At 49.1% G+C, this 12,241-nt stretch overlaps 5 protein-coding genes across 5 annotated transcripts; 3 read left to right on the plus strand and 2 right to left on the minus strand.

Moving 5' to 3' along the window:
- Positions 1 to 2,486: 2,486 nt before the first annotated feature.
- On the plus strand, positions 2,487 to 3,599 carry T069G_04876 (uncharacterized protein; the record flags this gene model as incomplete). The annotated part of the gene is made up of 2 exons (XM_056172086.1): positions 2,487 to 2,506; positions 2,567 to 3,599. 2 exons carry the CDS (start codon positions 2,487 to 2,489, stop codon positions 3,597 to 3,599), a joined length of 1,053 nt encoding a protein of 350 aa, XP_056028944.1.
- Positions 3,600 to 3,749: 150 nt separating this feature from the next.
- T069G_04877 (GRIP-related arf-binding domain-containing protein) lies at positions 3,750 to 5,581 on the minus strand (the record flags this gene model as incomplete). Its single annotated transcript, XM_056172087.1, has 6 exons — positions 3,750 to 3,956; positions 4,011 to 4,140; positions 4,197 to 5,029; positions 5,105 to 5,287; positions 5,343 to 5,473; positions 5,536 to 5,581. The coding sequence occupies 6 exons, from the start codon at positions 5,579 to 5,581 to the stop codon at positions 3,750 to 3,752; spliced, it is 1,530 nt and encodes a 509-aa protein (XP_056028945.1).
- An 809-nt stretch (positions 5,582 to 6,390) lies between these two features.
- On the minus strand, positions 6,391 to 7,616 carry T069G_04878 (RNA recognition motif domain-containing protein; the record flags this gene model as incomplete). Its single annotated transcript, XM_056172088.1, has 3 exons — positions 6,391 to 7,412; positions 7,474 to 7,536; positions 7,589 to 7,616. 3 exons carry the CDS (start codon positions 7,614 to 7,616, stop codon positions 6,391 to 6,393), a joined length of 1,113 nt encoding a protein of 370 aa, XP_056028946.1.
- Positions 7,617 to 8,133: 517 nt separating this feature from the next.
- T069G_04879 (uncharacterized protein) lies at positions 8,134 to 8,935 on the plus strand (the record flags this gene model as incomplete). The annotated part of the gene is made up of 5 exons (XM_056172089.1): positions 8,134 to 8,226; positions 8,277 to 8,350; positions 8,415 to 8,532; positions 8,636 to 8,723; positions 8,826 to 8,935. The coding sequence occupies 5 exons, from the start codon at positions 8,134 to 8,136 to the stop codon at positions 8,933 to 8,935; spliced, it is 483 nt and encodes a 160-aa protein (XP_056028947.1).
- Positions 8,936 to 10,802: 1,867 nt separating this feature from the next.
- T069G_04880 (uncharacterized protein) lies at positions 10,803 to 11,836 on the plus strand (the record flags this gene model as incomplete). Its single annotated transcript, XM_056172090.1, has 2 exons — positions 10,803 to 11,352; positions 11,409 to 11,836. 2 exons carry the CDS (start codon positions 10,803 to 10,805, stop codon positions 11,834 to 11,836), a joined length of 978 nt encoding a protein of 325 aa, XP_056028948.1.
- Between the last annotated feature and the right edge of the window lie 405 nt (positions 11,837 to 12,241).

Raw genomic sequence — 12,241 nt, forward strand, 5'->3', positions numbered from 1 at the left:
TTCTGCAGGCCCTGTGCTGAAGCGCTACTCCGGTACGTACCCACGGCACAATTACCAGCGATCAAAGGGCGTGAAGCAAGTACCAGTACTTAGCGCGAGGCAACTCTCGTCCCCGATGTTAACAACCTTTGGTGCGACCAAATATGGGAATGCTTGTGGCATCAACACACACGCACATTTTTGTAAATAAGAAAGTAAATAAAAATAAAGCTTATTACGTCTTTAGCCTTTCGACTATCCGTTGCAGAATCCAATGTCTCGGAAACGTTGGAGTTGCACTCGGTGCCGAACAGCTTTCCGGCACTGTATCTGGCACTGTGTTGTTGGCTCGAGATTCAAGTCTCATGGCCGGAACAGGAACCGAAGTCGTTGGGTCTCATGCATCAAACTGCCGGGATGGATTCTTAAATAGTCAATGCGCCCGGGATATTCAAAAAGGCAGCTCTCTCTATTTGAAAGCCTCTCTGCTCTTCTTTTAGTCCCGAGAACATGGGAGGAAAAGGAATATGCAAGGCTGACCATGGCACTACCTATACCGAAGACCTTCTGGCACCTTCGGCAACGGGCTCGAATTCAACCTAGCCGCCGAGATTTGTACCGAATGCCTGGGTCGCAAACAGGGTTCGCATATCGAATGCGGAAGTCCCTGCATAGTTGCCCTCGACATCGGATGGTCATATAACGGCGATAGATCGTCAACTCAAGTAGCGAGACACGGCACACGTCGAGGGAGAGCACAGACGCAAGTACCCTCACGTAGTGTAAAGTATGAGGAGTTACAAGCCGGAATATATTAGTGGCTTTAGATGGAATGCTTACGGACCCTAGCCACGGCATTCTCCGATTGGCTCTGAGGCCACTACCGTAAGTCCACGTAGATACTCGACGCGAACTAAAGCCTCTTCTTGATCCATCCTCACATCCTCATCTGTATCATTCTTCACCAGTAGCAGTATCACTCCACTGTCGCTATCATGGCCCGCGGAAATCAGCGTGATTTGGCGCGAGAAAAAAACCAGAAGAATGCGGCTAAAAATGTGAGTCGATTTTGCATATAATTCTCAACAGGTGGACTAATTCGGTGTTATATCTTTACAGAAAGGCGGCAATAAGAAAGACGGCTACGAGCAAGCAAAATCCAAGTTGAGCGATGCCGAAAAGATGCGGCAGAAGCAAGCCAAAGGTCCGAACAACCAAATCTACCCAATACCTCTCACGAACCAGTCAACTTACCAAGGCAACAGCCAATGCCGAGAAAGAGCTAGCGGCAGCAAAGGCATTACAAGAGAAAAGGGACGCAAAAGCGAAGAAACCGACTGAATTGGGCGCTTCAGCTTTGGATGTTACTGGACATGCAAATAACCCAACAGCATAGCAAGAGATGGAAGAAAACACGGCACGGCGAAATCAGGCGCTCCTTGAGACTTTGACAATACGGCGCAAATTTGGGACGATCTAGGTGAAGAGGGGGAAGCGTTTTTTGGCTTAACCAGGTATAGCCATGGATAATAGCGAAATTGATATTTTGTTGCGGCATTGCTATTATTATTCTAGCAAAAAAAGTTCGACCTTTGTGTCCCTTTTTTCCCCTTGTAATTTACTAATTGCTTGTGACATCGCTACGGCTAGGCCTCTTCATTACCAACCCATTACATGCATATAACAGTATTAGCAGATACTTGATTCCAAATTGAGCAATCACATAATTAATCTAGATTTGTAAATGTTGGCTTAGCAGTTATTTAATGCTGATATGTTGCGAGCGAGCGGTATCGTATAGAAGCACAGGTTTATATCAGGGGCTAGTATATCAAAAGAAAAAAAAAAAAAAAAAAAAAAAAAAAAAAAAAAATGCCACAAAGTGGTATTGTTAAAAAGCGCGTCGTACATACTAGATAGGGTATCCGCGTGATGCGCAATCCTTGTGTGTAAATTTTTGAGAGGAAGAAATTGTTTTTACTTTTTGAAGCACCTTTGCGGTAAAAAAAACCCTTACTGACTGGTGATGCATCTGTCGTAAAGCCATATAGTAAATTCACAAACTACAGTGAAATCACCAATGTACCTATGTAAGTTTCGAATCATAGAGACTCTGCTTAACAACGGACACTATATATTATATACACTCTATTTCATATCAATGCAGCCTCTAAATTGCATCTACTCTGATTCATATAGCAAACTGCTCATTTATTATTTTCGTTTTTATTCTCCAGGGTAAGGTAGTCTTAGTACCTTAGTACTCCGTAATCATTCAGCAGATGAAACTTTCCTCAAACATGTGACTAAGCAGGTAAGTTGGCTACAGATACGCCGTGCTTTTGATTCGTCACATGCACCCCGCCGCGATTAGATAACACCACAAGGCTGCAGATATGTTGACGCCACCTGGACTTTTGGCTTCTCAGCCTTGTCCATCTCTCGCTGGCCACTTTGCCCTTTCACCTACTCACCCATGCTTTGTTAAGCGGAGTGTGGCGTTCAAAATGGCAATCTCTTGGGATTCGTGAGTACATAACTGTTAAACTATGCATACTGGAGGAAATACTAATCCTTTCAATCATAGCATCCGCGCATTTGTCCTTTTCTTTGGGCCTATGCTGCTCCCAAAGGCCATCTCCTACTATCGCAGCGTCCGAGCAGCTCCCAAACGACATGGCCTCTCCGTGCAACCCCTTCCGCCGATGATTCGTGTAGTTGTCTTTATGCTCTACTTCTTTGCGTTTCTACTTGTCGTGAAAACACTACCGGCCGCTTCACCAGAGAACATATTCACCAAGACTCAAAGCCGACTGCAAATACCGGTCGATGTGCTGTTCAACCGTGTATCGGCTTTACGACCTGAAAATGCCTTCACGGCGTGGGATCATACCCTGAGATCCAAGTTTGTCAACTTGGAAAGCCGGCTGCTGTATTTCCAGTACGGCCCGGAGGTGCTAGCCGAATGTATCTTCTGCACAGCCGATGAACCCAAGAGCTACTTCTACTATGCTCTTCCTTCAATATTGTGGCCACACATTGGCAACCTGATCATCCTCGCCATCGTCACAAGTCCATCAGTGACAGGAAAATACGGCTCGCAATGGAGAACGACGGCGACAATTTGTTCTGGCATTCTCGCTGGGCTGGAGGTGTACTTTGTCAGCTCTTACAATTACCAGGCCAACTCGAGGGCGCTTCGGCTTAACGACTTGGACTTCTTTTACTGGACGATGCGAAGCTACCGATTTGTTGCTCTTGCGGCACTAGATGCGGCCATTGCATATGTTTTATACCTTTCATCTACCAATCGTGCATTTGTGCTACCCCCATCTCCGGCGGAACGGATTGAGCTTGTCAACCGAGCACTTGTAGCTGCCAGGAGCAAGGTGAATGCAGCTGGAATAGTGAAGAACACAATCATGCGCGATGAAGATCTACGGTCGCGCTCCCAAGCCTATTGGCAGCATGAGGTCCGGCTGATGGGTGAGGTGATGGAGGAGCGAGAGGTCATTGATGGCGTAAACGACGCCTTGAGCAACAGGATTGATATCCAAAACATTACGAGGGATGCAGAGACATACACTCAGAACGTCCTGCGACCAATGCAACAAGAATAGAGACCTGGCATAGCATAGCATTTCATATACGCATTTGTTTTGTGTTCATCTTCCACTTTAGTTGCATTTCATCTACAATCTTTGAGTCATTTCGTCGATGCCGAAATATGTATTGCGCTGTAAAATATCTATCATTGTCTAATAGCTACATCAAGACCTAGATTCTGGACGCCCTATTGTCACACCTGCAGTTGCTACGCTACTTGTGCTGCCTTTTCTTGAGGGGCCATCGCTGGTTCCCTCTTGTGCACTACGTTCCAGAAAGCCAGCCCAGAGCTCCGCTAGGGACTCCCGGTCTCTTGCAGATGAAGGCTCGGAGAATATATCGGCACTTAGTGATGGTGAGCTAGGAGTGCGCTGGAAGGGCGAGAGAGGAAGACGAAGACTGTTCGTAGACCCTCCCGGACGAGCAAGTCCAGCTTGTTCGCGTTGTTCGTCAGTCCAGTTCAGGTAGCCGGCCATGACTTGCAAAACTTGGAAGCGCTTGGCGTCGCCTCGGTCTAGTGTGAGGAAATGGAGTAAATGATTTGTGACGACTTGTCTGTTGATATATATTAGTATGACTGTCATATTCTTTCAATAGGGGATAGTGCTTACCTGTCAACGTTGTCTTCTGGTTTTGTCTTTTTGAGATATCTCAGGGCTTTGGTGAGGTGGTCATTTAGCACGATAGCCTCGTGTCGCAACTTTCCGATGAGAAGATTCTTCTCTTTGACCTCCTTCTCAAAGGGAACGGTGCGCTCGAGTTCCTTGACGAGCTCGGCCTTGGCTTCTTGTGCTTCTGTAGCTTTCGCGACAGCTTCCTGTACCAATTTCTTCTGCTCTTGGAGCTGGGCTTCACTGGTCTCAACTAAGTCGCGAAGCTCCTTCTTTCGGGCATCTTGGATCTCTCGTAGCGCATTTTGAAGGTTGTCGATTAGTGTCGCCTGGCTATCGCGCTCGGCGGCAGCCGCCTCGTATCCTTCTCTTAACCCGACAACTTCTTCCTCCAGCTCGGCAACTTTGTCTCCAAGGTTCTCTTTGATAGAACGCTCCTCCATGGCAATGACCTCCCATTCGCCCATGGCATTGGAGGTTGTCTCCATCTCCTCCTTGAGATGCTGGATGGACCTAATGAGCTCTTCCCTCTCCTTCCCCCAATTGTTTGCAGACAAGTTATTGCGACTTCGGAGTGTCGTAAGCTCTCGTGTGGCATCTTGGAGCTCTTCTCGAACCTTTGCCAAGCTCTCGCTGGACGACTCTGCTGCATTTCGAAGCTCCTCGTTTTGCGCCTCAAGCTCTTCTATGTGTTCTTTTGCCTCTTCTAGCTCGGCCTTGTCTCGCTTAAGTCGGTCACTCAGAGTCTCCTTAATCTTCTCGACTCGCCCAAGTAGTGTCTGGTATTGCTCCTCGGCGGTCTCTCTTGCGGCATTGCTGTCTTCTAGTTCCGCCTGCAATTGTGACACCTCAGCCTGGTGATTCTCTTGAATGCTTTCCAGTTGTTTTCGCAGCTGCTCAACCTCGACTCGGAGGGCCTCTCGCTCTTTACTCATGGCTTCTAGCTTGGCCGATGTGTCGGATTCGCCGTCGGGTTGCTGCGCAGGCGCATGCGGCTCAGGAAGATCGTGGTTCGACGGCGCTACTGGGTGTCCGTTGGTCTCGCTCTTTGGCTCTTCGGTGTTGTCGACATTACTCGTACTTGGGATTTCCTAGCAACGTGATTAGCGCGATTATACAGAAATCGAAGCTTCAGCACTGGCTTACGGCGGTCGTGGGAGTGTCTGGCTCGTCGTCTAGCTCGTCCTTGTCGATTCTGGCATCGCCGTTGCTCGTCTGCGCCGGCTCCTTGCTCTTGTTCGCATTCTTCTTTTTCTTGTTGTTCTTCTTCTTTGCCGCTGTCCCATCACTAGCTTTAGCATACGACATCCCGCCAGCTCTCGTGAGAATCACGACTAACCTGAATTGGACGCTAGGCTGGGCTCCGTGGCCGCTGTCGACGACATGGTAGGCAGGTGTTAAAGAGGTTGCATGCGGCTCGCTGCGATGTCTCTGGGCGACTCCAAGGCCCTTATATCGCGCCCTCGTACGAGTATCTCTGGCGCAAGGGCGTGCGGGATTGCCAAATCAGCGATCGAGCTCCTCCGCGGCGTCGACTCCGATTCGTCTATTCGATGCTGCGGATACTCGTATAGCTGAAGCTGAGGTTTGAGGTGGCGATGCGGCCTCGACCTGCTGAGGGAGCAATTGAGACAGCGGGCCAAAAATAGAGAGACAGACAAGGGTTCTCAACACTTCTAGAAGGATTGGACACGCGTGAGAGAGGCGGCTTGCAGAAGACAAGTGTTCCAATACGAGACTATCGTGGGATACGAGGCCCTGGTGCAGATTGTCGTACGTATCCCCATGCCGCATTCGGTCGGCGGGCTTAGTCATCACGATTTTCCCTTATCAAAGTCCTCCACTTCCGCGGGCTTTTTTCATTTTTTTTTTCTTCTTTTCTCTTCATCTTACAATATCTTCGCCATCACACTAATGAAGGAGATCATACCACTAATGGCTTTTTCACAATCTCGCGCGAAGTAGATAATCTCGCCTTTTATAATCCCGTTGCTTGCTCAATAATCTCACGAGCGCGACGGGTTCGCTTATGTGCGAACATATTTGGATACGACATTTTTCTTTCTTTCACAGAGGGAAGAGAATGAGTTTTTGTCAAGATAAAGTGCACTTGTATTTTATTAAACCACTGCGCCGTAATGAACCTGCCGAGTGTGAAATCAAATATATGTATAATAATCACCGATTATTGGGCTCAAGCCTTGGTCTTCCTCGTCCTTGTCGTCGTCGACTTGGTGGCCTTGGCCTTGGCTGCCTTCTTGGGAGTGGCAGCCGATTTTGTCTTCGCCGGGGCCTTTTCTGTTGAATCTTCCTCCGTCTCTTCAGCAGGCTTCTCTTCCTCCGGGGCTACCTCTGGAGCAGCCTCAATCGCCTTGACCTTCTCTCCATTCTCAATCGCCGCGGCAATAGGTGCAGGAACCTTCTTGAGCTCTGGCGCCTCAAACTCGTAACCCAACTCCTTGAGCTTGGCAGCCTTCTTTGCCCGGTTACCTCGCTCCTTTGCAACCTTGGCTTCCCAGGCCGACTCAGTCAGAGGCTTTTCCAACTGGATACCAGCCATCTTATTCCACGGCACCTTCTTGAATCTTCTGTTCGCTCCCTTGAACAAGTCGTCATGTACCTGGTCCTTGGAGAGAACCTTGCATTTCAAAATGTGTCCAAACAACAGATAGTTGTCCATCGTCTTTGAGACAATCTCGGCAGTGCTGGCCTCGTTAAATTCGACAAAGGCAAAGTGCTTGCTGGCGCCAGTCTTCTTGTTGCGTGATAGACGCAGCCGGGAGATGGGGCCGAATTGAGACAGGTATTGCTTCATTTCGTATTCGTAGAAACCATGGGGTATTCGGCCAATGTAAACAACGCCAGGCTCTTCCTTTGAAGCCTTGATCGACTTCTGAACATCTTTGGAGACCTTGGGGATCTTGCCAACGTCCTGACCGGGTTGGAATCCTTCGTCATTGATGGGGGCTTCTTCTTCCGGGTCAATGTTGACGGCCAGAGCCTGAAGGTTACCCTCATCTTCTTGTCCCTCAGACTCGGAATCTTCATCCATGTCAATCACATCTTGCTTCTTTTCTTCTTCTTCTTTCTTCTTCTCCTCCTTCTTAGTCTTTGGTGACTTGGCTACCTTGGGTGACTTGGCTGCCTTGGTCTCCACATCTTCCTTCTTGGAGGATTTCTGCTTCTTCAGCACAACGGGAGAAGGCTCTTCAGCGGCTGCGATGAAATATATATCAGCATGAGGTGGAGGTAAGTCAATTCGAGTCGCTGGCCATACCCTTTCTCTTGCCCTTTGGGGTGCTGTCAGGCTTTACGGCGTCGGTGGTTTTCGGTGACGCAACTATACACAATTAGATGAAGGTCGTTTAAAATAGCCGTAAAATAATTCTTACCCGCTCTATTGCGAAGTACTCGCGCCATGATGTGGACTGTGATGTTTTGTCGTACCTTGAAGGCGATGGGCGAATCGTCGCAAACTTGCGTCCCAAAAAAAATTACTGGAAAATTTACAATTCTGCCGTTTTTCTTGGGCGGTGAAAGCGCCGAACATGCGCCATTGGTGGGGGGTTCATGTCCACTAACAGCCGCTATGCCGGTTTCAGTAACAAGCTCTGTCGATAATTCAGGGCACTTTTTATCAATGATGATTGTCCAGGGTACGCTTGAAGTGTTGAGGAAGGATATCAAGATTTCAACAAATAATTATCGACTTGGCCGTGTGAATACCCTCTGTAAGTTGGTGTTGATTTATTTCTTAGTAATTGGCTTCATAGGGAATCCAGTGCAGCGTTCACGTAAAAGCTTGATGAATAAATTGTACTTCTTGCGCTGCTCAACTAGGCTTAGGTCGTTGCGTTTGGCAGCTCCTTCTTCCATTCACTCTTTTCATCTCTCTACCTTACCAACCTCAATATTCAAACTTCGCATTTTCATCACAATGAATATGGATGAAGCCGATACTCACCACGAAGAAGTCTGGGACGACTCTCTCCTGATCGATTCCTGGAACCAGGCTCTGAAGGAGTACAAAGTAAGGCCCTGACAAAATGAGACAGAGAGGCATTGCCTTAACCAGAGTAGAAATACCACAGCATCCATGCAAAAGGCGGCAACATCCGAGACTTGGGAGAAGCCGACGCTAGTTCATCCAATAAGTGTGTCTACCTATCTCATCCCAGGCTCAATGGTTGTCTGGTTTGATGTTGACGCTGAATATAGGGTCACAGAGGCTCTCAAAGTGGACGAATCAGGCAGTCAACCAGTGGCCGAGACCGTGACCGAGACCGAGAAACACGTCGAGGAACTGCCGAGCAACGACGCTGATGCAGCAATGAACGTATGTTTCGACGCACAGGCTAAGAAACCAACCGTCTATCATCTGCAAAGATCCTGCTCCTGTCATGGCTATTTGGAAATTTCAGCTTACCAAAGAATTGTAGGATTCCTCTGAGCAGCATAGCTCACAACCGGGGCACGGCTTAAGCTCCATCCCTAACGCGTTTCCGTCTCAGGCAATCCTTGGCACAGGTCAGTAACATGAGCGAGCAAGGCGATACCCCTGTTCTTATCCGATGTTCCTTGAAGATGCCGCACTGACACTGGGGAAACTTTCCGAGCTGCGATTAACAGTGCGCGATGACAATCTGAAAAAGCTCCTCATGTCATGGTACTACGCTGGCTATTATACCGGCCTGTTTGAGGGGCAGCAGCAAGCACAGCAGCAGGCACCGCAGCCCTGACCCGGACCACGTTAAATGAAGCTGGGCCCGTCCGTCGGTGTCGACTAACTGATCGCGGGGAGAGGAACTGCTGCGCCACAGTTGAATGGTGAAGCTGGGGTGGAAACACTGCGACAAATGGTGTTCCACAGCCCTGCTAGTACGGCAACCGTTGCGATGCTTTGGGCCTTTGGCGTCTCAGGATGGCGCTGGTGGAAACAACGTGTCAGTGCATTTCCAATTTATCTCAATGCATGGATGTTTGGTCAAGCTCTACCGATTTCAGCCACGCTGCGAACCGATAGCTTCTTATCGGATCATTTGTTTCATGTTGAATAGTGGTCGGAACGGATAAGGCTTCTGCATTATGGAATTCGTGATAAAGCCACTACTAGAATTACGCGTTTGTTTGATCTCACGTCTGGACCAAAGATGATACTCGTCTTGCAGCGAATCGTTGCGGCTCAACACTGCATGCTATTCTTCTTTCCTTTCCGCCTCTTTCTTACCTCTTTCTTCAACCATCTGCATTCTGCAGGCTACAATTTGATTATTAACTCTTTTGGCTGTCATTGTGGGGATTCTGCGGGCGGACAGGTTCTAGGCTCCAGGCCCCAAGCTTTCTCTCCTTGCTGTCAGTCTGGTAGCGAAGGAGCCTTAAATTGAAGGGAGAAAGATCGCTAGGTCGCGTTTCGATAGATCCGGTGAAGGCAACCCAAGTCGGGAAGACCAAGTCGAGATCGCATTGACTCCCTAGGATTACAAAAGCGACAAGCTACCGATGGGAAATGCGCTACGGCCCTGTCCCCGGCCCATCTGGAAGCCGTGTTTCACCCTCCACAATAGCGGTTTGAGGTTCCTCGCGACTAGTTTGGCCTCGAGCGCTTGACAATTGTTCTGACCTCAACCCCTTATAGCAGACAATTGTGACCTGTCCATGCTATTTCGGGCGTAATTGGAAGTTTGCGGCCTCCAGCGTTGATGTAGCCACCAACTCTGAGTCTGCTTCTGCGTTGACGATGGCTTTTTCTTTAAGGGACGTTTCTGGCTTATGAAATGGCGCTAGTCGCATGAAATTAATATCAGAGTTGATATTGCGCATTACTCAGGCCATACTGAAAAGGAAAATGAATGCCCGACTGATATTAGCACCTCACCTAAAGAAGTCTGGAAAAGAGCACGGCAATGCGCAGTGCCGTGCACTCTTTATTTGCCGTATCCGGGGGTGCTCTGCATTGCATCTCCACCACCTTCTCGCTTGCTGAGCATCATACAGGGGCTTAACGTGGCGACCGATAACCAAACGCAGCTGATTCACGGTTAAGAAAATGCTTCAATAGAGCTACACATGCATATGGCTCTCAAGAAACATGCAGCTTTCTTGTGGTCCAAGGCCCTAGCCGCTGAACCGGGGTTGGTGACTGGGCCACGCCAAAACATCGCCAAACGCCACTCGAGACAACTCTGTTACAGGTTTCTCCTTGACCCCCTGCAAACCACCAAATGCGCAAAGCAGCACGGAGCGCCGCTGATTCGGAAGCATCGAGCCCCGGAATACAACTCTTTAGCTCGGAAACGGGGGGTTCAAGGGTCTGGTTCCATCAGACAGAAATGGCTGGCCCTATGCTTGGCCGCATGGCGTCTTGACAGATAAAATGTCTAGCCCTCCCCGAGTCGAGTAAAACATTCTTTCGTTTCCTCATCACTAGTCTCCAATTGTTTCGGCAGTTGCTCTCTTTCTCTCTTTTTTTCTGTTTCCTTTCCATTCGCTTCACGAGCAGGCCCTCGCCATACCAGCCCTTTAAACTTGGTTGATTCAAGTATTTCGACAGCTCTCCTTTTTTACGTGTACAAGTCAGATTTTCAATAATTCACCCACACCGTCAAGATGAAGTTTTATTCCTGGTTAGCTTTGGCCTCTGCGCCTCTTGCTATGGCCAACAAGGTCCAGAATGCCTACCCGGATAACGCTGCCCGATCAGTTGAATTAGAGATGGATGAGCGAAGCATCGCCATTGCCAGCGGCATGGCTGGTCACGGCATCACTGCCAATGCTCTGACCGAGATCATCATCATCTGGGCCAACCCTGGTGGCGGTGCCGCTACCACCACCTACAACCAGAAGGTCACCGTCACCGAGACCGTGACTGTTGGAGGACAGACTACAACCGCTGCCGCTGCCGGTGCTACCCACACCGTCACTGTCGGAGGAGCTGCTGGTCTTGTTTACTCTCCTCCTCAGCTCAACAACATCCCCGTTGGTGACACCGTCATCTTCGAGTTCCAGTCTATGAACCACACCGTTACCCAGTCTGCTTTCGACACTCCTTGCAAGAAGCTCGACGGTGGTATGGACTCTGGTTTCCAGGCCAACCCCAACAACACCATCTCTCCTGCTCCCCAGGTTGCTATGCAGGTTATGGCCTCTACTCCTCTCTGTAAGTAGATAATTGCATGCATGAAACGTCTTAAAACAGCTTCTAACAATGTCCAGGGTTCTACTGCCGACAGAAGGGCCACTGCGGTAAGGGCATGGTGTTCTCCATCAACCCTACTGCTGCCAAGACCCAGGCTCAGTTCCAGCAGATGGCTATTGCTCAGAACGGCACTGGTGCTGCTACTCCCATCACTGGTGGTTCCAGCTCTGCTGCTCCTGCTCCCCCGCCTGCGCAGTCTGCTCCTCCTGCTGCCGCTCCTCCTGCGGCTGCTCCTCCTGCTCAGTCTGCTCCCCCCGCTGCTGCTCCCCCCGCTGGCGGAGACAACAGCATCCAGCCCGGCAAGGGCACTGTTGGTGCTGATGGTAGCTGCTCTTGCTTCGTCCAGTGCGCCCCTGGTAGCTTCCCTGTGAATGCTGCTCAGGGTGTTGGTTCCACCGGTGGCTGGGGTGGTGCTCTTCCCATGAACATGGCTGCCATGTCATAAACGCATTAATGTGATCACAACTGGAGGGAGACGGTGGCTTGGTGGTGTTTTTAAAAAGGGATTATTGTAGATCTAACTCATTTCTTCTTACTTGTACTCATGGAGACTGCCCAAGGGGCCTGACTCTTTTTTCTTCACTTTTGTCGAAGGTATTGATATCATATGACTGGTTCGTATACATTTTATTTGCAAACTTAATGAACTATTTTCAACGCACATAAATTCTTCTGTGATATGAGTACTGCTTCATTGTACTGACTGCGCTTCTTCGTACTGCTCTTTGGAGATATGAGACAAAGGTAAATTATTCTGTGTAGACGTCTTTAGTAGACAGGGGGAAAGCTGTTTGGCATACCTAGGCTGTACTGCGATTACCAAGCAAAATTGCAGCGACTAATCATGGAA

The sequence above is a fragment of the Trichoderma breve genome, chromosome 3, assembly GCF_028502605.1.
Source record: "Trichoderma breve strain T069 chromosome 3, whole genome shotgun sequence".
Lineage (NCBI taxonomy): Eukaryota > Fungi > Ascomycota > Sordariomycetes > Hypocreales > Hypocreaceae > Trichoderma > Trichoderma breve.